The 21,791-nt window shown below is 39.9% G+C and overlaps 1 protein-coding gene across 3 annotated transcripts in view; it reads right to left on the bottom strand.

Moving 5' to 3' along the window:
- Srp54 (splicing regulatory protein 54) overlaps positions 1 to 21,791 on the bottom strand; it is a 197,664-nt gene that overhangs the window by 155,238 nt on the left and 20,635 nt on the right. For all 3 annotated transcript variants that reach the window (XM_067121227.1, XM_067121219.1, XM_067121237.1), the window contains exons 2-3: positions 13,103 to 13,343; positions 3,136 to 3,279 (exon numbers count right to left, since the gene is read on the bottom strand). In XM_067121227.1, coding sequence (XP_066977328.1) covers positions 3,136 to 3,279; positions 13,103 to 13,343 — 385 coding nt within the window. The remainder of the gene's footprint in view (positions 1 to 3,135; positions 3,280 to 13,102; positions 13,344 to 21,791) is intronic.

Here is a 21,791-nt window from a genome sequence, read left to right on the forward strand (position 1 = left end):
GAGAGAGAGAGAGAGAGAGAGAGAGAGAGAGAGAGAGAGAGAGAGAGAGAGAGAGAGAGAGAGAGAGAGAGAGAGAGAGAGATTATTACTTGAAATGTCAAGCTATATTATTTATGAATTACAGTATTGAGAGAGAGAGAGAGAGAGAGAGAGAGAGAGAGAGAGAGAGTTAGCTTAATACATTACCCTTAAAAAAGAAATAATTGGTTGACTTAAGAATATAGTGTGTGACTTTCCCCCACTCCACCAATCTATTTTTAGAAGTCTTCTCAACCCCATTTTTACAATCTATTTTCAGAAGTCTTCTCAACCCCGTTTTTACAAACTTTTTTTATTCTGTCACTTTCTCTTTGTTCTGAAATGCTCTATGTCTCTATGTTTTAGAACTGCTTGCATTTACAGTTTGTAAACGGTACAGGTAAAATTAGATCGATTCAAAATTATCTACTGTACAGTTAAAGACATACAGAGAAACAGTGCAGTAATACGTAGGTTGGCTAACTTCAACGAGAGAGAGAGATAACAGTTGTCCTTACTTAAGAGAGTGAAATTTTTATGAATTATTACGGACAGAGAGAGAGAGAGAGAGAGAGAGAGAGAGAGAGAGAGAGAGAGAGAGAGAGAGAGAGAGAGAGAGAGAACATTACAAGAAAAATTTGACCACTGATTAGCAAAACTCATTCTTGTCATGTTAAATGACATGTCTGACAGCTTTTGCCTTCCACCTTCTTACAAAAGATGAGGGAAGAATTTGTTTGTTCAAGATAATACAAATTTTTGTATTACAGTTTTATTATTACTATTATTATTATTATTATTATTATTTAATTTTATTAATCTTATTAATATTTGAAAATTAGTACATATTATTACTTAAAAGTTTATTTATCATACAAATAAACATATCTGTTTACATATTCATCTCACTAGAAGAGAGAGAGAGAGAGAGAGAGAGAGAGAGAGAGAGAGAGAGAGAGAGAGAGAGAGAGAGAGAGAGAGAGAGAGAGAGAGAGAGAAATTATTACTTTTAATAATATTTAATGTTATATTTAATTTTACACATAAAAGCTTGAAAACTTATAAATTACATAAAAAAATTAAACAAACACTTTTGCTGGGTTTCTCAGTGTTTGAGAATGGAAATGTTCGCGTGTCTGTGAAAAACTCGTGTATGACCATTAGTTAGGTTCCAATAAAAAATTCGTGTGTCAGAATTCATTGCAACTTTCTGAATCGCATGTAAGTTCAGTATTACTGTACATAGATGCATATTTACTCTGATATTACATTTTTGAGAGAGAGAACCAGTTTTTATTGTAGATATGTGTATTTTTGTAGAAAAGTAAAGTATATTTCTCACTTCCACCTAAGAAGTCATACAGAAAGTTTCCGACAATTTTTGCTCAATGCCACTCAAATGCCGGTAAATCACGGTGAAAAAAATGTAAAATAACCCACTTAAAATTTTTTTAGCAATAATATTTCAGGACATGTTTATTTAGACATATACCAGTCCAAACCTGTAAAAAACTAAAAATCGATAATTCCTCAAAATTCACCGATCTGCGCACCCCTTAAAAATCTATCAAGATGCGTTTCCAGTGGCTGTCTGCCGATACCTGGAAATGCGCAACAGGTTTGACCAAGGAGGCAGCTCCCTGTGGGCCAACCCCATCAGCCTCCACTGGACTTTCTATATGTCTCCTCCCAGATTCAGGGAGAGCAGGACAGTGAGCTTGGTCTAGGAGAGCCGATGGGACGAGTAACCATCTCCTCCACTAGCACAACACTATCAATTGTCACTTTGCGGGAAGTGGCGTACTCTGAACACGTTTTCCCATAAACGCCTTCAGTAATGCATCTAATTCCGCCACTGCATCACTAGAAGCTTAATTATCTTGTCAAAACTAGACTCTAGACTGGCAACACCATTGCGTTCGGAATTGAGGGAGCCAAGCGCAAGAGTAGGTGGTTAAAAATAGGAGGGCTAGTAGCAGGAGAAAAATTAGGAAGAGGGGAAGAAGGAATAGCAGAGCTTTCTTCTAACCTAGGCTAGGGGAGAATTCTAGGCTAAGGGAAGCTCATTTCTCAGCTCTAGAGGCTACTTCCTTTTCTATCACTCTCTAACTTGTTCATCATTACATGTAGCACAAGCTTACTCCCAACTATACTTCCACCCACTACAATAACTGCAAACTGTATGAGAATCATATGAAGAACTGATTAATCTGGTTTGCAAGTTTTGCAACAACAGTGAAACTAGGTGAACCTGAATAATAACCAAAGAACTAGAAAAATTAAAGCTTGAAGGCTACTCAAATAAGTGATAATACTTCACCAAAAGCCAGACATACACCCGAAAATCAGTAAACAAAAGCTGCAGCAAACCCCCGATGTTACTCAAGTGCCGGCAGAAACACAATGAGGCTATCTGCTAAGTTGTTTCGAGTACTCCCGTTAGTGGGTGGGGCTCGTACCTACACTAAATTATCGAAGCACTACCGCGACTTTTGAATTTAGGCTGCCGTGTTTAGAAACCTATAGCTATGTAATTATATGGTAAGTTACTTATATGAAAACATATTTTACCTTAAAAGTTATGCATATGTGTATTTATACCCACATACACAGACTGAAAACTTTATGTCATTTCATTCCTGTATTGCATGGGCGCATAGTAAGTGCATAGTGCTTTACAACTTCAGTCAAAACAACGATGTTCATGGTATTTTCAATGTTCATGGTATTTTATATATTGTGTGAGTTGCGTGTATTTTACATAATTTTTGTGCACAGTATTTTATATACCTTGTAAGAATACCCATTAATAGGTAAGTACATTATAATATCCAGTACTGTACTGTGTGTATTATTACAAGCAATTCATTTAGCACATATATATCTGAAACTGAATAAGTGAATGAACATTTTAGACAATGAAAATATAAAATACCAATTACAATAGTCAATTATTTTATATGGAATTGCTGTCCATTAAAAACTAAGTGAGTTGCTCCACTGTACAGTATTGTGTTGGCTATTTATGGATCTTTGTTACTTAGCAGGAGGGGCAGGCCCCCAAACTATCCATCAGTTGAGGTGTCACTGTACTAACCAAATATTTGCAATACTTACTGCAGGATCAAGATTGTCAAATATAACTGTGCGCCGAATCTCATTTATCTTGTGAGATTCAGTTGTAGCTGGTAATGGGGGATAATCTGGCAAGTCATTTTCTGTCAAAGTTGGATCAGATGTCCTTAGAATGATGCCTTCAATCTGTCAACAAAATGAATGAAGCACTGTTTTTATATATGGTATTACACACCAAATTACAGTACTTAAATGGAGAAAATTTTACATCAGCAAAACTATTTGCTTACAAAAAAAAACAACTAAAACATTTTCACGCAAACAATAGTTTTACCATTTTTTTACAATCAAAAGAATGTAGTACAAGAAAAATTTTATAAAGAACAAAATTAATTTTTCATTAAAAACACATTAGTGTTACACAAAAAACTAAACAATTAAGAAAGAAATCAGGACAAAAAATGGGATGAAGATGATGAATCTCACACACTTCCTCTTTTAGAACTAGTAAAACATGGCCTGCTGCTACCAATGGACCACTGGAGTCATACTAAGTGATTGGCAAGGTAAGTCATATAGATAAAACCTAGTAAGAGTAGGTATACGTTTTAAAGAAGCATGTTAAATGGAGTTAACATTATAATTCTTCTTGAACAGTAAGTATGTTGATTATGACCTGCTTACATAATCCATGAGTCTCTACGGAGGGGTTACTCATAAACATTCCCGCAAGACCGTAAAATTACCTGTCTTAGCCACAGGTAAATGGTATTCTTGGAATATTGTCTCCTAACTGAACCCATTCATAAGAACAAATGAGAACTACCCTCTCTAAAATCTTCATCTGAAGATACTCCCTTGTGGCTCTGATGAGACACAGGAGTATCTTCCTTATTCCTTACTTGAGGTTTTAACAATGATGGGAAAAGAGAATATAGCAAGCTTTTGTTTTAGCAGCTAAACCTGAGACACATAATACTCCAATAATGCTCAATTCTCTGAGTGAATCTTTATCTTTCAAAGTTCAAAGGTAAAATATAGCAAAAGGACAATCTCCAAGGTGGGATCCTTCAATGAAGCTCAATTTAATGGCTTGTAGAGTAGACCCTATCCTTCTGCCTATGGAAACATCAAGTCTAATGGATCTAAGCAAAGCCTCTCTCTTCTAAGTTTTGACATTTAGTCTTTAGATGAGAAGCACTCACTTCACTATCTCAAATCCTTAATACCTGGGCTATGGCTGATCTGGAGCCTTTAATAACAGTTCAAGACAACTTCTGAGACTAGCATACATACATACATACGTGCATGCATTCTCATAGTCAGTGGACCGTTTCCTCACCACAAGAAGGCGGTAGGACTGCCAGCCACTGATGGCTGAGGAGATAACTTGCTTTCTGACTGGCTAGTAAGATTTCCTTGTAATTCAAAACTTAAAGCTGATGGTTTTGCTGCTGGACTCTCGTGTCTAGTGTGTCAAGTCATGTGGGTATTACCTGGCAAATATTTTGATTGGTCACTGGATGACTTACAGAACTGACTGCTTTGGTACAGTTTTCATTGAGGAATGCCATTTGTCATGGTGTGGTGTTGGAGTCATTTTCTGGCACAGATCCATTCATTTCATGAATACAAGCAGTTCCCGGTTATAGGCAATCCAGTTTTACGGCGCTTGTCTAGTGACGACGATAACCGGATTTTCGACACTGATCTCCAGTTATCGGCACTGACCCTCCAGTTATCAGCGCTGATCCCCAGTTATCGGCACTGATCCCCGCTTATCAGCTCTGATCCCCAGTCATCGGCGCTATTATCGCCAATTTTCAGTTATTGTCACGCTGTCGGGGACAGAAGCCCCACCAATACCCAGGGATTGCCTTTAATTGGTGCATAATTTTGGTGGGCAGGAGGAAGACTTCTTATGTGGCAATTAAGGAGGGCTTCTTTTGCTGTGTTAAGAGCACCTTTAGCAACTGTAGCCTCATGTTCGGGCCGTTTCAGTGTCTTTCTTTCTTTCATTACATCATCTGCTGAAACCCCTTACGAACAGAGTCAAATGACTGTAAACCAACAAGGACTCCCAGAGGGGTGGAGGTGTTGAGGTGAGTTGGGAGGGCTGGGAGGGGCCTCGTCTACATGGGAGCTTTTGTGAATGTTATTGACTTAAAATCATGTGTCACTAAACTTCAAATTTTTTTATCACTTTTGGGTGGCTGGGTATGAAGGGGAGGGTAGGCCAGGGTAAGAGCTTCTGAGGTGGGAGGGCTGGGATAGCTACCAGGCCCTAACCTGCTCAGACTGTCTCTTGTCATAGCTTCACTTTATTAATTTAAAAATATGTGAATTGATTTTAATATTAAATAAGCTTTTCTGTAGTTGAAATAACAGTGAACTGAAAAACTGTGCCATAGCTTCCATGGTCTTGGGTTTGAGTTCCCTTGGCTAAGGGTACAATCCAGTGTCTTATTTCTAAATCCATCCCGACTGTCCTCCCCAGTTTTTGTGACAAACCTGAAATTCTTTGCCTTAAAAGGTGTGCCGGCCCCACCTTGCTGACCAGTTGCTTCCGGCACTTCTTTTCAATGACATATGGACAAGTTTACTTATACTTTTAACATAATTTTTGTAAATAAAATCATACTGTTGTTGTTGATAATATTTTTGCTTATTGCTCTGTTGATTTTGACAATGTTGTTGAGTCTATTTATTAGTTTTGATCCTGATTTTATGCTGTTAATCTTAATTCTCCAAAGGAGACATTAAGCTGAACCCTGGGCCAGTTACTCATTACAGTATGAAAAATTGCAGAGTACTTTACCCAAATATTTGGGGATTAAGGTCGAATTTTCTTGGTCTCCAGAGTTGTGCCTGTAACTATGATTTGAAATTTTTATCTGAGACTCTTGTAAGTAGTAACAAGTACAAGGTTGAGTTTTTAACCCCGAGGTTTGATGGCCCTGACTTTATTTATCATTGTAACATCCCACATGTGTAAGGTATGGCTGTATACACTACATCCAGACAACCTATTTATCGACAGAAAAATTTGAAGAATAGTTGCCATGAAGTTCTTTGTTTTGAAATCTTCATAAAGTTCTACAATGATTATGTATTTGCTGTTTACCGCAACCCAAATATTGTCGATTCTATATATGACTGTCTTTTGCAAAGAATTAGTATGGCTTCATTCATTATTTGTGGAGACTGCAATGCAAAGCACAGTGAGTGGCTAAATTCAAATTCACAGATCAACATGGCCAGTCTGCTTTTGATTTCTGTGTATCCTCTGATTTTGTCCGGCCGACTGAGGAACCAACACCCATTTCTGTGATATTCACAGATGTTCCAGCTATTGTCAAGTCCAAGGTCTGTAAATATATAAGCAATTCTGATCATTGCGCCTTAGAGATGGACATATCTGTCAATCTGTATATTCCTAATGACGTCATTGGAAAAACGGTCAGGCTAAAATCTAGAGCCAATTGGGATCGCATTATTGAAGATTGTCAGGCACTTAATATTTCAGATGCTATATTAGATCCTGAGCCCATGGAGAAGTTAAATGAAATGCTGATGGCTATTTTAATAAGATATGTCCCTAGAAAGGTCATCAAATTTAAGACAAATGACCATCCATGCTTACCATGACAAACAGACCAAATTCAATGCATGGTGACAAGATTGTTCAAATGAAAATTACACCATTTTTGTTGAGTCTCACCAAGCTGCGAATAGAACTTACCATAAAGCCGAGAGAAATTACAATAGTTCCTTGAAGGGGAAACTTGAAGGAATTACTCAGCCTCAACCGTGATGGATCACACTGGCATCATCTATCTTTGAGTCAGGCTTGTCTTCCATTCCACCATGACTAACAGATGATGGTAGATTGGTTACTGGCCCTAGGGCAAAGGCTGAACTGCTTCATCAAGCTTTTGAAGCTAAGCAATCAGCTGAGGATGTCCCTCTTCCTGATACTTGTCATCCTGAACCCATTCTTACAAAATTTGGATTTTGCTCCAGGGATATTAAGAAAATTTTGGATAATCTTGATAGCTGGGTTGGAGATCATGATGGTTTCTTCCTTTGTTTTTCAAAAAAGTTTGTGTGTTGTCTCCCAAGATTAGTAGGTTCCATAGATTTTTACGCAGACATAGTATCTTTGTGGATGAGCTAAAGCTTAATAATACAGTGCCTGTTCCAAAGGACACCATATCTGCACACTGCAGTAACTACCGGCCATTCTCTATTTTCCTGTGCTCTCCAAAGTTGATGAAAATCTTATCTTTAAGCCATTATATGAGTACAGTGTGTGGAATCTAAAGGATTGTTAGCTGATAGTCAGTATGCATATAAGAAGCAGTTAGGTAGCAGAGATGCTCTTTTAGATTTGACATGCCATTTGCAGGGGAACCTTGATAAACGTTTTGAGTGCAGAGTAATTCAAATAGATTTTAGTGCTGCTTTCAATTTTGTAAATCACAAGGCACTTATTTATAAATTTCAGAATCTTGGAGTGGATGGATATGTTTTGGGATTACTTCAAGATTTCCTTACAGGTAAGCAGCAGCGAGTTGCTGTGGACGGGATCTTTAGTGAACCAAGATCTATTTTGTCAGGAGTTCCACAAGGTAGTGTTCTTGGTCCACAGTTATTTTTAGTGGATACAAGTGATATGGTTGTTGGCCTGGAAAACAAGACTGTTCAGTGCAGTATGCCAATGATGCAACACTTGTGGGTGTAGTAAAGTCTCCACTTATGAGAAATGAAGCTGCCCTCAGCCTCAATCGGGACATGAATGGATCAGGGAATAGTGTAGTTGGTGGGGTATGCGGCTGAACTCCAGTAAAACGAAAACGTGATTGATTAGCAGATCTCGTACGGATTTTCCATCTCATCCTCCCCTTCAAGTGGACGGAACTTTGCTGAATGAGTTTGAAGCTTTAATTATTCTAAGTGTAACTTTTGACTCACTTCTTATTTTTGAAAAACATCTAATGAAAGTTTCAGCAAATGCCGCACAAAAGTTAGGTACTGTTAAATGTAAGGCTTCATATATTTATAGCAGTGATAAACTCAATGCAACTTGTTTTTGTGCTTCCTTTACTAGAATATTGTTCTCCAGTGTGGATGTCTCCTTAGCCCAAAGATCTATCTCTTGTCAATAGCATGGTTCATGGTGTAGGTTTCTGTTTCCTAATAATAGCAGTTATGACTTGGACCGTTGACAGATGGTCCCTTGTTTGTCACTTTTTCATAAGTTGTATTTCAACAGAGATCTTTCATATTCACAACTGATCCCTGATCCCCTTTACCTTTAGCAGCACAAATATGCAGTAAATGTGGCTCACTGTTGAACTTCTCAGTTCCAGAGGTCCTATATTCCTCACACTGTTGGACTGTGGAACAGCCTCCCAGAGGATGTTGCACAACTGGAACTTCAGAAGTTCAAGAGAAGATGCAACATATTACTACCCTAATATTACTCTCTTTGCATTTTAATACATTTTTATTTATATAAATTTATTAATTTTTTCTTTTTCAATAAGTGGGATCTCTTCTTTCTGTATTTTCCTTTACCTCCTCTTATTTCTTCTTAATAAACACCAAATTCTTTGGAAGCTCGAATTTCAAGTCAATATGGCCCCTGTGGGCTTGTTCCATATGAATAGGTTTCGTCTTCTGAATAATAATAATAATAATAATAATAATAATAATAATAATAATAATAATAATAATAATAATAATAATAATAATAATAAACATCTCACCCAAATGCAGGAAGTGCAATGTGAAAGACGAGACCATAAACCACATAGCAAGCAAATGTCCAGGCGCTTGCACAGAACCAGTACAAAAAGAGCCATGATTCAGTAGCAAAAGCCCTTCACTGGAGCCTGTGCAAGAATTACCAGCTAGCTTGCAGTAATAAGTGGTACGAACACCAACCTGAGGGAGTGACAGAAAACGATCAGGCAAAGACCCTCTGGGACTATGATATCAGAACAAATAGGGTGATAGGTACCAATAGACCAGACATGATGTTGATTGACAAAATCAAGAAGAAAGTATATCGCTCATTGGTGTCGCAATACAATGGGACACCAGATAGATGAGAAAGAAAGAGATAAAATTGATAAGTATCAAGACCTGAAAATCATAATAAGGATATGGGATATGCCAGTGGAAACTGTACCCATAATCATAGGAACACTAGGCATGATTCCAAGATCCCTGAAAAGGAATCTTGAAAAACTAGATGCCTAAGTAGATCCAGGACTCATGCAGAAGAGTGTGCTACTGGAAACAGTGCACAGCGAGAAAAGTGATGGACTCCTAAGGAGGCAGGGTGCAACCCAGAAATCCACAGTATAAAAACCACCCAGTCAAATAGGATGACGGTAATAGACAAAAAACAAAAAATAAAAAAAATAATTATAAATAAATGAAAAATAAAGAAATAATAATAATAAATAACCGCCTTGGAAAAGCAAATCATAGCAATGAGATCTGACTTGAGTAATCGAAAGAGATGGCAGAAAAGAGGCTAAGAAGCAAGAAAACAAGAGGAAGTGAAAGAGAAGTACAAAGTACAGGAGAAGGGACTAAACAACACAACAGAAGATATAAAACAGAGGCTTAAAGCCAAAGCACATAAGATCCAACGGTACATGAACAGGAATAAAAGATACCAAAAAACAAACTCCTCGGAACCAACCAGAAAAGACTATACAGCCAACTAAGAGGGGAAAACAACCACCAGGAAATTCCTGAACATGGTCAACAGAGCCTGAGCAAAATGTGGCCTTACAGATCTCCAGAAGACAAACACCCTATTTCAACTACTGGACGAAGTCTCCATCATAGTTAGTTACTCGCATGTAGTGTATTCTTTCTTGGTTCATTACTGTTTACCTCTCCATTCAGAAAGAATGACAAACATCAAAGGGTTACTACCTGAATGCAGTCACAAGGAAAAAGCAATTCTCAGAAAGACTGATACAGACTGTATAAGTTGACATCATGTTCAATGCTACTTTCATTAAGGTCATTAATATTTTGTTTCTTGTTTTGAGTTTTTTCTAATGATTTTTCTTCTAACCTCCAACTTCAGAAACATTTTCTTGGTAGTTTTCTTCTAATTTTCCCATTTTGTTCTGGTTAATTTACTCTACTTCAATTTGTGATGATGCATCATTTGGGTTTGGGTTTTTAATGATTTAATCTTTTTAGACTTTTTTTTTTCATTAATCTACTTTTAATCTTGTTTATTGTTTGTTCTTTTTTATTTATTACAGTACACAATTATTTTGATTTTGATTACCTATTTGGGTTATGGTTTTGTACAGGTTTTTGCCAGCTCACTGTACTTCTTACTTTCAGATCCACTTAAGCTTCTCTTGTGAACATTCCAGTCCTGTCTTGAAGTATTTTTCATTCTGTGCTGTAAGTACAGTAATTTGGGCAAACTCTTTAGATCTTGTATGGTAATTCTGATCACATCTATGCAAGCTGTTTTGCTACCATTCCACTTTTTTGTGTGATCATTTGAGCCTCAATTTGGACACAAGGGGCTTCTAGGCATTTTTGTTGTGTCCATATTTACTGCAGTTTTAGCAATTTAAAGATTTAAGAATACACCATACTTTACTATTTTGAACGAAAATATTAATTTTCAATGTTAAACTCTTTTCCTTCAAATTTTAATTTGCTACTTATACATAGGTTTCTTTATTTTTCTGCCTGGAATATTATAGATTTCACAGTCTTGCATACCAGGTAATATGACTGTTCCCTGAACATTATTCATTGCCATGTTTTCTTATTTTAACAGCTGTATTATCTATAAACTGCATTGCAAGACAGTTCTCTGATTGATTTCCAGTAGTTGCTTCAATCAACCAAGTTTTGTTTTTAATTTGTCTAAAAGTCATTTCAGTTACTGAATATCTATTTGGTGTTCACTTTATAGAATTATGACCTTGACCAATTCTTGTTTCCAAGAATTTAATTTTTTCTTTTTCTTTTTGTCAACTTAAAAGGTTTTAATGTTATTCCTTTATTTTTTCTTGACTGGAAGACTCTGAAGGTAGAATCAAAGGCACAACCGAGATCAAATGTGGATTAACACTCATAATATGAAAAAGATACAAATAATTTAGAGCGCACTTCCTATGTCCAGGGGGCCCTGCAAAGGGAGGAACAATACTGCTGCCTTTAAAAAGGCAGCTGGCCTGGGAGGCCCACTTCACCTCTAATGCCTTACGGGTTGGTTGTCAGTCTATTGAGGTTGGACTCAGCACCGGGGGGGCAAGATTTGACAATGTTTCCCCTCTTTCGGCTACTTCAGGTGCTCCAGTTTTTTAGGTGGAAAAACATGTAGTCCACCTCCACCTTCCATCAAAGTTTCAATCCAAATCATTTTTGGATTTCCATCAAAGTTCTCTGATAGAAAGAAAAATGAAGTAGATAAAGAGAGAGGAAAAAAAAAAGGCCTGACTGCAAGGTTTCCAAAGTTTTGGTGTCTATCATCAATGTGCTGGGACACTGCCTCTCAGATGCCATCCTGTAATGCCCACAATGACAGAAATGGGTCAAGGATCTTGTGGGCAGAAGCACTAGACCAGACAAAAAGTTGCCCATGGATAACCATTTACTTCACCCACTGGGGACTGAACCAGTCCTAATGGAAGTAGATGAACCAAATCTAATACTAAGCCGACCTGGAAGGCCCAGAGGGTCAGCAGCAGATGATGACGTAGTAGAATTCCTTTTCACAGCAGAAGCATTGTGTAAGGCATAAAAACAGCAACAGTAATGAGACCACCAACATCAGCAAGAGGAAGCCAGTTGCATCAGAAATAGAGCACAGAAGGGCTCACAGATCATCCAGATGAAAGACTTAACAGCCTTCAGCAACTTTCACTGCTCTGAGGAGAGCTTTGTAAAGTCCAGGAGAGCAAAGGTTATTGTGATGAATCCAATGGGTTGTTTGATGAGCGTATGGGGATGCTCACTGACAGTGCACCAAGTCCAACTCTTGAAGAGAGTGAGGAATGGGAACCAAAGGAGCAGTTATGCCCTCCCAAGACCATACAACACCAGGGGACCAGCAGGACTCTTAAAAGTGAGGGATGTATAATTATTAACACCTCGCAACACTAAAGATGCTTTCTTGATTCTCTTCCACTTAGGAACCAAACTTCTTCCATCAAGCAGACCATCCACCACACTCCTTACAAAGGTGCTACGTGGTGCATTTACTCCATGAAAGGAGTACAGGCGTCCCGGTTATTGGTGGGCTTGGTTATTGGCGATCCAGTTTTACAGCACGTGTCTAGCGATGAAATTCAGCAATTTTTGGCACCGATATGCGCTGATCCGCTTATCGGCGCCAATAATCGGGTACTGGCACTGATGTATACCTAATAGAGGCACTGATACCTGGTTATCGGCAATTTTCGCTTATCATCATGCCAATGGAACGGAACCCCTGCTGGTAACTGGGGATTGCCTGTACAGTACTGATGAAGATCTATGATATGGGGAGACATAAATCTCCCACAGACACAGCCACTCCAAGGACATTAAGCATTGCACCTTTTGCCTCCATGAATACTCCTTTAAATAAGAAAAAGGTTTTTTGACTTTTTAGAAACAAAGATAGGTTTACTGCTTTCTTCAGAGCTGAATCACACTTTTTTATTTTCCTTCCCCCTTCTTTGTTTTCCTCAGGCTTCAGTTAAATGCAAAATTAGGTTACACACTCCATCAGTTTCTGTACAAGAAACTCAATTACCTTTTTCCTTACCAGGGATGATGCAGGGGTGAAATAGAGAGGTTAGTGTCTTGTATGGACTTATTTTTTAAATTTTTCAATATACGAATGTTCAGATAATTAATAATGAAGTTTAAAACCCTAATAATAATGTTACCACCAATATTCATAAACATACTACAGATGGCATAATACTAATGCAACCTGGCAATTAAGAATTAATAAACATACCTGATTAGTAACATGAGCTGGCCACTTGGATTCCTGTCCTATCCCTGGAATGGTACCACCAGAACTCAGGATTTCCATGGCCCTCTGCTCATCAGGCATTTCACCCATTGCAAAAGGTATAATAATAAGGGCACGATCTATGAAGACTGTGTTTGTAAGATGCTGGGCTACTGCAACAGAATCTCTATCATGAAATTTGATGAAACATATGCGGGACTGCACTGGTATTGCAACATCTCGACTGAAAAATAACAATATGTGATGTTAACATTTCAAAAAATAGTTAAAAATAAAACATTACAATAATTTATAAACACTTAACCAATAAGAACAATTAGATAAATTTACAATAAAGCTAGATTAATAGGGGGTTTTGTCTAAAACAAAAGTTTGGTTTAAACACAGGCAGTCCCTGGTTATCGGCGGGGGTTCCATTCTATCGGTGTGACAGTAAGTGAAAATTGCCAATAACCGAAATGCGGCGTTTTCGGCAATTTTTGGCATTGATAAGCGCCAAAAATAGCAAACTTGCAAATTTTCAGTTATTGGCGCCTCTGTTAGGTGTGTAACGGCACCAATACCCGATTATTGGCACCAACAAGTGAAATCAGCACATATTGGCACCAATTTTTGTTGGCAGACAAGCACCGAAAAACCAGATCGCCATTAACCAGGGACTGCCTGTATATAAATGTTTACAAAAGGGCCAACAGATGTATGACGTAATCACAACCTTCAATTTCAACCTGAATTAACAATGCAAAAATGACATTTTTATGATAAAATAACATTTCATATACTTGTATACTTACCAATTACATCGCAATTAGTTTCACTTGCTCAGCAGCTAAAATTTTGAAATTCGCAAGTCACGCTATTTTGTTTTGGCTAGGTGACTAATCCCACCCACTTTCGGGGAAAGACAGAAACAACTAGCAAAAGAGCTCAATTTGTTTATGCCCTTAAGTTCATGCGAGGGGAGGAGGGCGGGCTCCAATCATGTAATTACTTGGTAGGTACATATAAAACTTTATTTTGTCATAAAAATACCATTTTTATATAAGTAACTTACCAAGTAATTACACTGCTGATTCCCACATTGACAGGAGGTGGGATGCATGATCATAACTGCCCAAAAACATTAGGAATGGTAATGAATTCGAGAATAGAAAAGATTGCTAGCATAAAATAATGCCTGTTGTTTCCTTACCTGATAAGCGAGCTGCTTCAAGAAGATACTGCCTCTATTTGGCGCTCGTCTTATCGTATAGTGATGCAGCGGTAGAGCCGAGGATCGCCTACTATCTCAGTGGGTACCTTGTAACAAGGGTAGTGCCAATTGCTGACAAGGATTACATGTTGCCCCTGCCCTAGGCGCAGTACAGAATATACAACCATTTAAAATATTGTCACCTATACCACGAAAAGATTAAAAACCACTACCCAATCATGAAAGAACTGGAGGGCACTCTGGTACAGTAACCCCAGGCTCCCCTAAAGAACTAGACAACCTTATTTCAAGGCAAAGAAAGAAGGATGGAATGCTTCCCATGCCTCCTCCCCCAACACCACGTCAGCCACCGAAAATAGACCCCATGTACTGCAATTACCGCAAACTGTTTCAATTTCCTTTAGACAATGTGATGCAAACACTAACTTGCATTTCCAAAAGGTCACTTGCAATATGGAGGAGAGAGACAAATTACGCTTGAATGCCAAAAAGTGGCTACAGCTATAATTTAATGAGTTTTCACTTTACACAAGGGAAAAGCCTCATCTCTAATTAAAGAATGCATTTCTGGGATGAGGATGTGAAGGATTTTTAACTGAACACCATAATGCACTAGAAGGTCCACATATTTTTTCTGTTCTGTAAACATAATACTTTAGAGCTCTCACAGGACACAACACACTCTCTTCCTCATCTTGACCTAAAATTTCTGACAAACTTTTTATTAAAAAGGAAGGAGGCTGCGACTTGGAAAATGACTCACCTTTAGCTAGAAATCCCAAGGAAAAGAAACAGACAGCATTCCTTTGGGAGAAGCCTGCTCTTGTCTATCGCATGGATTTCACTGACACGTTTAGCGATCACTAAGGTTAACAGAAAAAGGGTCTTTCTATTGGTCTTTGGATATAGCAGAAAGTCAGCTATTTCTGCTACAGATGTCTGAGAAAACGAAACTCTGTGCCTTCTGCACCAGTCTCTAAATATTGTTTACCTAGCTTGATATACTGTCAGAGGACTGCCGTCTGCATTTGGCAACAGCTTGCGAAGCTGATCTTGAAAACCCCTTCCTTCTAAGGAGTTTCCTGATAGTTTGTAGCCTGTCAGGGCCAGAGAAGACAACCCCTGATGAAACCGCCAGAAGTGGGGCTGTTTTAGAAGACGAGGTTTTTGAGGTAGCAGTCTCGGAAAGTCTGCCAGAAGGTCGAGAAGGTCTGGGAACCATTCTTTTGTTGGCCAAAAGGGAGCTACTAGAAACATCGACAGATTTTGATGGACCTGGAACTTGTTTATCACCTGCCTCACCATACCGAGGGGAGGGGAAGGCATAGAGATGTTTGTTCGACCAGTCCTGAAGCATGGCATTGGTTGTCCATGCTAACGGATCTAAGACTGGTGAACAAAACAGCAGAAGGCGATGGTTTCTGGAAGTAGCGAACATGTCTATGATTGGAGTCCCCCACAACTTCCATAGATCCAAGCATACCTGCGGAACCAGTGCCCACTTCGTGGGTAATACTTGGTTCTGGTGGCTCAATTCGTCTGCCAGAACGTTGAACTTCCCTTGAATGAATCACGTTAGAAGCTTGATCTGATTTGTTCCGCCCAAAGCAGATCTCTTGCCATCTCGTATAGGAGACAGTGTGTTCCCCCTTGATTCTTGATGTATGACATGGCAGACGTGCTGTCCGAATGTACTGCCACCATCTTGTTGCACACTTCTGCCTTGAAAAATTGTAGTCCTTCAGTTCTTCGACATTTAATATCCACTTCTTTTGCTCCAGGGACCAAGTCTCGGATACTTCTTTGCTCCCTAACAGAGTTCCCCAACCTAGATTCAACGCATCTGAGCAGAAGTCTAGGTTGGGGTTCACCAGGAGGGACATCCCTTGTGATAACCTTTCTTCTAAGCTCCATCAGAGCAGGTCTTCTTTTATTTCGGGGGTTACCTGGAGCATGAGTGTGTCTGGGTATTTCTTCTTGTCCCAGCTGATCCTTAAAAAGTACTGAAGCTGTCTCATACAAAGTGTGCCTAGGAGAACGAACTGTTCTATGGATGATAACATCCCCAGGAGGATCATCAATTCATGGGCGGAGCATTGATCAAGAAGAAGAATCCTGTTCACTGTCTTCGGACAAGACTATTCTTTTCGGGAAAAGAGAAACCCAAAAACTCTGAGTGTCTATTATCATCCTAAATAGAGAATCTGTTGGAAAGGAATCAGCTGAGACTTCTGAAAGTTGAGCACTAATCCCAGATCCTGGGCCAAAAGAAGGGTCCTTTGAAGGTCCTCCGAACACTTCTCTCTTGATTGGGCCAGCACGAGCCAATTGTCCAGACAGAGGGAGATCTTGATTCCAATCAGATGGAGCCATTTCGCTAGGGGAGAGAGAACTCCAGTAAACACTTGAGGTGCTGTCGATAATCTGAAACACAGAGCACGCAACTGGAACACTCTGTTACCGTACATGAACCTCAGAAACTTCCTAGAGTCCGGATGTAGTGGGACGTGGAAGTATGCGTCCTGCATATCTATGGATGTCATCCAGTCTCCCTGGCGAATGGATGACATGATGGTTCGGTTTGACTCCATCCTGAACTTTGTCTTCCGTATGAAGACATTCAGGGCGCTGACGTCCAGGAGGGGCCTCCAGCCTCCTGACACCTTGGGCACCACAGACGGTTGTAGAATCCCAGGGAGTTCACATTCTCTACTAATTCTATCGCTCCCTTCTTGGGGAGGGATGAAACTTCCTCTGAGAGTGCTGAAGACTTCTTTGAGCCTTCGGAGTAGGCTGTCAATACTACTGGCACACTGACCAAAGGAGGCTTTTTCTTTGAAGGGGATGGTGTAACCCTTCCTCAGGATGCTGACAATCCAAGGCTCTGCCCCTCTTTCTTTCCACTTCTTCCAGAAGAGAAGAAGTCTGGCTCCTAAGGAAGTTCGGAAGACGAAATTCTCACTTGGGAAAGGAAGAATGGGTTGAGGATTTTTTAATGGCTCTAGGGACGAACCTGCCACTAGAGAGGGATCTAGAGAAAGATCTCTGCCTGCCGCCATGAAAGGGACACACCTGTAAAGGAGAGACTGTCCTGGAGGCATGAGCGGATATCTCTTTGGGCCATCTAGAAGAATGGGCATGAAGGTCTTGAGTGCTCTTCTTCTGAAGATCTGAAGAAATCTCCAAAACTGAAGTTGGCTCTACCTTGGTCCCTCTTCTCCACTAGCCACCCATCAATATAACTCAAGGCTTTCATTGCAGAAGAAGAAAGCACTAACTCAGGCAGTTTTGAATAATCAGACAACTGCAACTCCATAAGAAAGGCAGAAGCAGGTGAAGAAGGCGCTGCAGGCGATCGGGAAGGTAACAAGAAGATACCTTAGCAGAGACACATAAGCCAAAGGTAGAGCGTCTTGAGCAAGAACCTCATCTTCCTCGTCCGAGGATACAGGAGAAGAAGCCAAGTCCGGAGGTTGGGGGGCCGATGGAGCCTTCTTGAGTAGGCTCAAAATACTGTAGAGCTTGCTCTCCATAGGGTTCACAGCAGTGGGTGCTTGTGTACTAGAAGGCGGTTCAGCCTGAAGCAAGGGAGACTGACATACGGAAGCAGGTGCTAGCCGTTTAACTGAATGAGAACCACCCAACGAAGTCAAGCCGAAATGCTGACAGCAGAAGCAAGGCAATTGGTGGAAGGCAGGCGCTCGGGTGCCGATGGGCGCTCTGTCTCACGCAATAACGGGTGCTACATGGCACTCGAGAGAAGACAGGCGCTCTAACACTGAAGGGCAAACGGCCGCTAACGAGTGCTTAGATGATTTCAGGCGCTAATGAGTGCTTAGATGATTTTGGGTACTCAGACTAAACCAGGCGTTCGGTACTCAAGGAAGCTTGAAAAATTCAAGGGTGTTTGGGCACCAGAGGATTCTTGGGCACCGGAGGATGCTCTGGAGAAAACACTTTATATGAAGAAGACCGCTTCCGAGAAGGGTGCTTGGGAGCCGCACTCTGACTGTCCACCAAGGGAGTAACAGGAGGAAAATGCTCCAGGCTGTCCCAATGGCTGCATGACGGATGAGGACTGCTTATAGCATCCTTGAATCTCTTACACGGCACTGGAGGAGAATGCGACACATCACCTGCACGTCTTTTCAAAGGGCATGATTCATCCACAAAGAGCCACTGATGCCTGGGGGAAGACTCATCAGAGGTTGAAGAAAGACGACGCACATCCAAGGATATGCCTTTCCAGTGGAGCTTGGCTGCAACCTGGGATTTAGCAGTAGGTTCAGCTGACGGGCGACTACCCGTGGGCAGACCCCACCGACCTCCCTTAGGCTACCAGTTTGAATCCTCCCAGATTTAGAGAAGTATGTCACTGACCTTTGCCTAGGAGAATCGGCTAGCCAGGCAGCCACCTCCTCAACCAACAATTGACCAGCACTGGGCGCTCTACCAACGTAGTGCTGCACTGGCACTCGGCACTACTGGGTGCTCCAAATCACTCTTATTGTCCACAAGGACCTTCACAGACGAAGCTAACTGAGCAATAGATTCGACAGTCAACTCAAATCTCTTATCAATCTTACACTTGAAACCGGCGAGAGAGCTCGGTAAAGGAGCGGGTTGCACAGATGGAGAACTAGGAACAGGATCAACAGAAATCACAGGAATGTCAATATTGACATTAGCATTATCATTATCATGATCATTAGGTGATTCCTAGCTAGCTAAAGACTTACTAATCCGTCTAGCAGTCGCCTTCCTCTTCTTATCCCTAGCCAGTTTATTTAAATGAGATCTCAAGGTTTTCCATTTCTTACTGTCCCAGTCAGTACATTCATTACATCTTAAACCTAATGAACAAACCTGTCCCCTACAGTCTGTGCAGACTATATGAGAGTCATAAGATTCTTTAGTCAAACGTATTACAGCCTTTGCCACAATACCTACAACTAGTTGAACTTCAAGTCTATATCCAATTAACCAAGTTGTCAAAATACTGATTAAACAGAGCCTAACTATCTAAAAATGCTGAAAGGCTATCAAAGCAAGAATACTTCGCCAAAACGATGAAATGACGAGTTCCAAAATCAAAACTGCAGCTAATAACTGGTGTACAGCCATCAGAAACAAATTGAGCTCTTTTGCTAGTTGTTCCTCTCTTACCCCGAAAGTGGGCGGGGTTAGTCATCTAGCCAAAACAAAGTAGCACGACCCACAAATTTCAAAATTTTAGCTGCCAAGCAAGTGAAACTAACAGCAATGTAATTACTTGGTAATTTACTTACATAAAATTGGTTAAGTACAGTGATCCCTTGATTATCCTGATTAATAAAGCCAAGGCCCTGTTGGATAATGAAGCCCGGATAAGAATGAGTAAAAAAATTTAGCGGTGTTCAAGGGGAACTTTGTACTCTTCTTCACCAAACCTGGTCAACACCGTGTGAACACTACTAGAACTGTTACTCTTACCAAGGCAAAATCTAATCATGTTAACCCTAAATTCAGGCAAGCACATTTTCTTTCATACTGTATTCAAGCCTTACAGTTTTCTTCTTCTCTAACACAAATAGGGGTAACACTGGTACATCGTCTGGCAAACGTTTAAGAAAAAAAATATATTTTACTGATATTTTGCTGTTTACATTATTATTTGAAAATTTGTAAATAATTTTATCATGAAAAATTATGCAAGCTTTTCATCTAAGTTAGCAAAACCAGCTTCTTTGTTTCAGCTTATGTGCCAATTGGAATAGTTCCTGTCTGCATTTGTAGACTTGTAAAGTATTCCTGTTTAGTGTGGTGCATTTACTTTTGTCTTATAACCTACTTTTTTATGATAAAATTATTAAATTTTAGGTATTACTTTTCCTTTGTACTATACTCTTTGACAAAGCTAGAATACATGCTAACTGTATACATTTATCTGAAGTTGAGTACACAATGAATTTGGAGTTATGTTCCACAGAAAAATTTGCAAATAGGTGAATCTGCGAATCCTGAACTGCAAATAGTCGGGGGTCGACTGTATAGATTAGTACAGGCAGTCCCTGGTTATCGGCGGGTTCCGTTTCTGAGGGCGTGATGATAACCGAAAATTGCCGCTAACCGGCACTTTTTCAGCGCCGATTTTCAGGTATCGGAGCCAATACCCAATTATCGGCACCGATAAGCGGAAATCGGCGATTTTCGGTGCCAAAAATTGCCGATTTTCGTCACTAGACAAGCGCCACAAAACCGGATCCTGTTAACCAAGCCCGCCAATAACCGGGAACTGCCTGCAATGTCACTTTGGGTGTTCTTCAGGGTAGTGTTCTTGGACCTTTGCTATTTATTATATATACTAGTGATATTTGGCAAGGTCTGGAGAACAAACTGACTGCATATGCCAATGATGATACTCTTCTAACTGCTGTTCTTCTCAGCACCTTAAGTCTGTAGTCATAGAACCCTTAAATAGAGTTATGGCACCCATTCATGAGTGAAGTAGGCTTTGGGACATGAAGCTTGACCCCTCAAAAAATGACAAATTAAACAGAAATTTGTATTTTTCCTAACATACAAACCTACAACATCATGTGACTAGGAGTATCCTTAGGCGCTCATGCGCAGACGGCTATGAGAGACTCGCTTTGAAGAGTAGCACTGGCTACTTAAGGCATACACAAGACCAGCATCCTCAAATGTGAATAGCCAGAGTGGCACTGTGCCATGCATTCACCAAAGGAGGACATAAGAGAGGGGAGGCATGAGGAGGGACATTAGAGTCACATGATCTTGTGGGTTTGTATGTTAGGAAAAATACTAAGTTCTGTTTAATTTGTCATTTGTTCCCATACTGATACAACCCCACATCATCCTGTGACCAAGAGACTCCTAGAGGAGGGAGGAAGACCTCTCCATAAAAACCACAAGTAGCAAGAAAAGGTACAAGGAAAAAACTACAAGTAGCAAGAAATGCTACAAGAAAAAAACTATGCTCAAAGGAACACAGTAAACCCCCGTATTCGCGGGGGGATGCATACCCCCCCCCTGTGAATAGCTAAAATCCGCAAATACTTAGAAACCTTCTAAAAACACTTCAAGCTGCCAGTTTTGCTAGTTCAAACACACACACACACACACACAAAACTAAAAATACTTATACAGGTACTATCCTACTTACGATAGGGTTAGGTTCCAAAAAACCCATCGTTCGTTGGAAAAAACTTATCTCAAATATAGCCTAGCCTATACTAGGGTATTCAGTACCATGGAGACAAATATGGTAGCCCACCCTACACTATAAAGTATACTCTAGACATACACGGTATAGTAATTATTAATATTAGCTAATTCTGAAGGTTCAAGCAGAGTGACTTATGATAATTCAATAGAAAGAGAAAATGAATAACAAACAAGAATTATCTTAGCCTACAATGGTATATCGTACACATTTACAGTAGCCTAGCCTACATT

This window comes from Macrobrachium rosenbergii, chromosome 2 (genome assembly GCF_040412425.1).
Source record: "Macrobrachium rosenbergii isolate ZJJX-2024 chromosome 2, ASM4041242v1, whole genome shotgun sequence".
In the NCBI taxonomy this organism is placed as follows: domain Eukaryota; kingdom Metazoa; phylum Arthropoda; class Malacostraca; order Decapoda; family Palaemonidae; genus Macrobrachium; species Macrobrachium rosenbergii.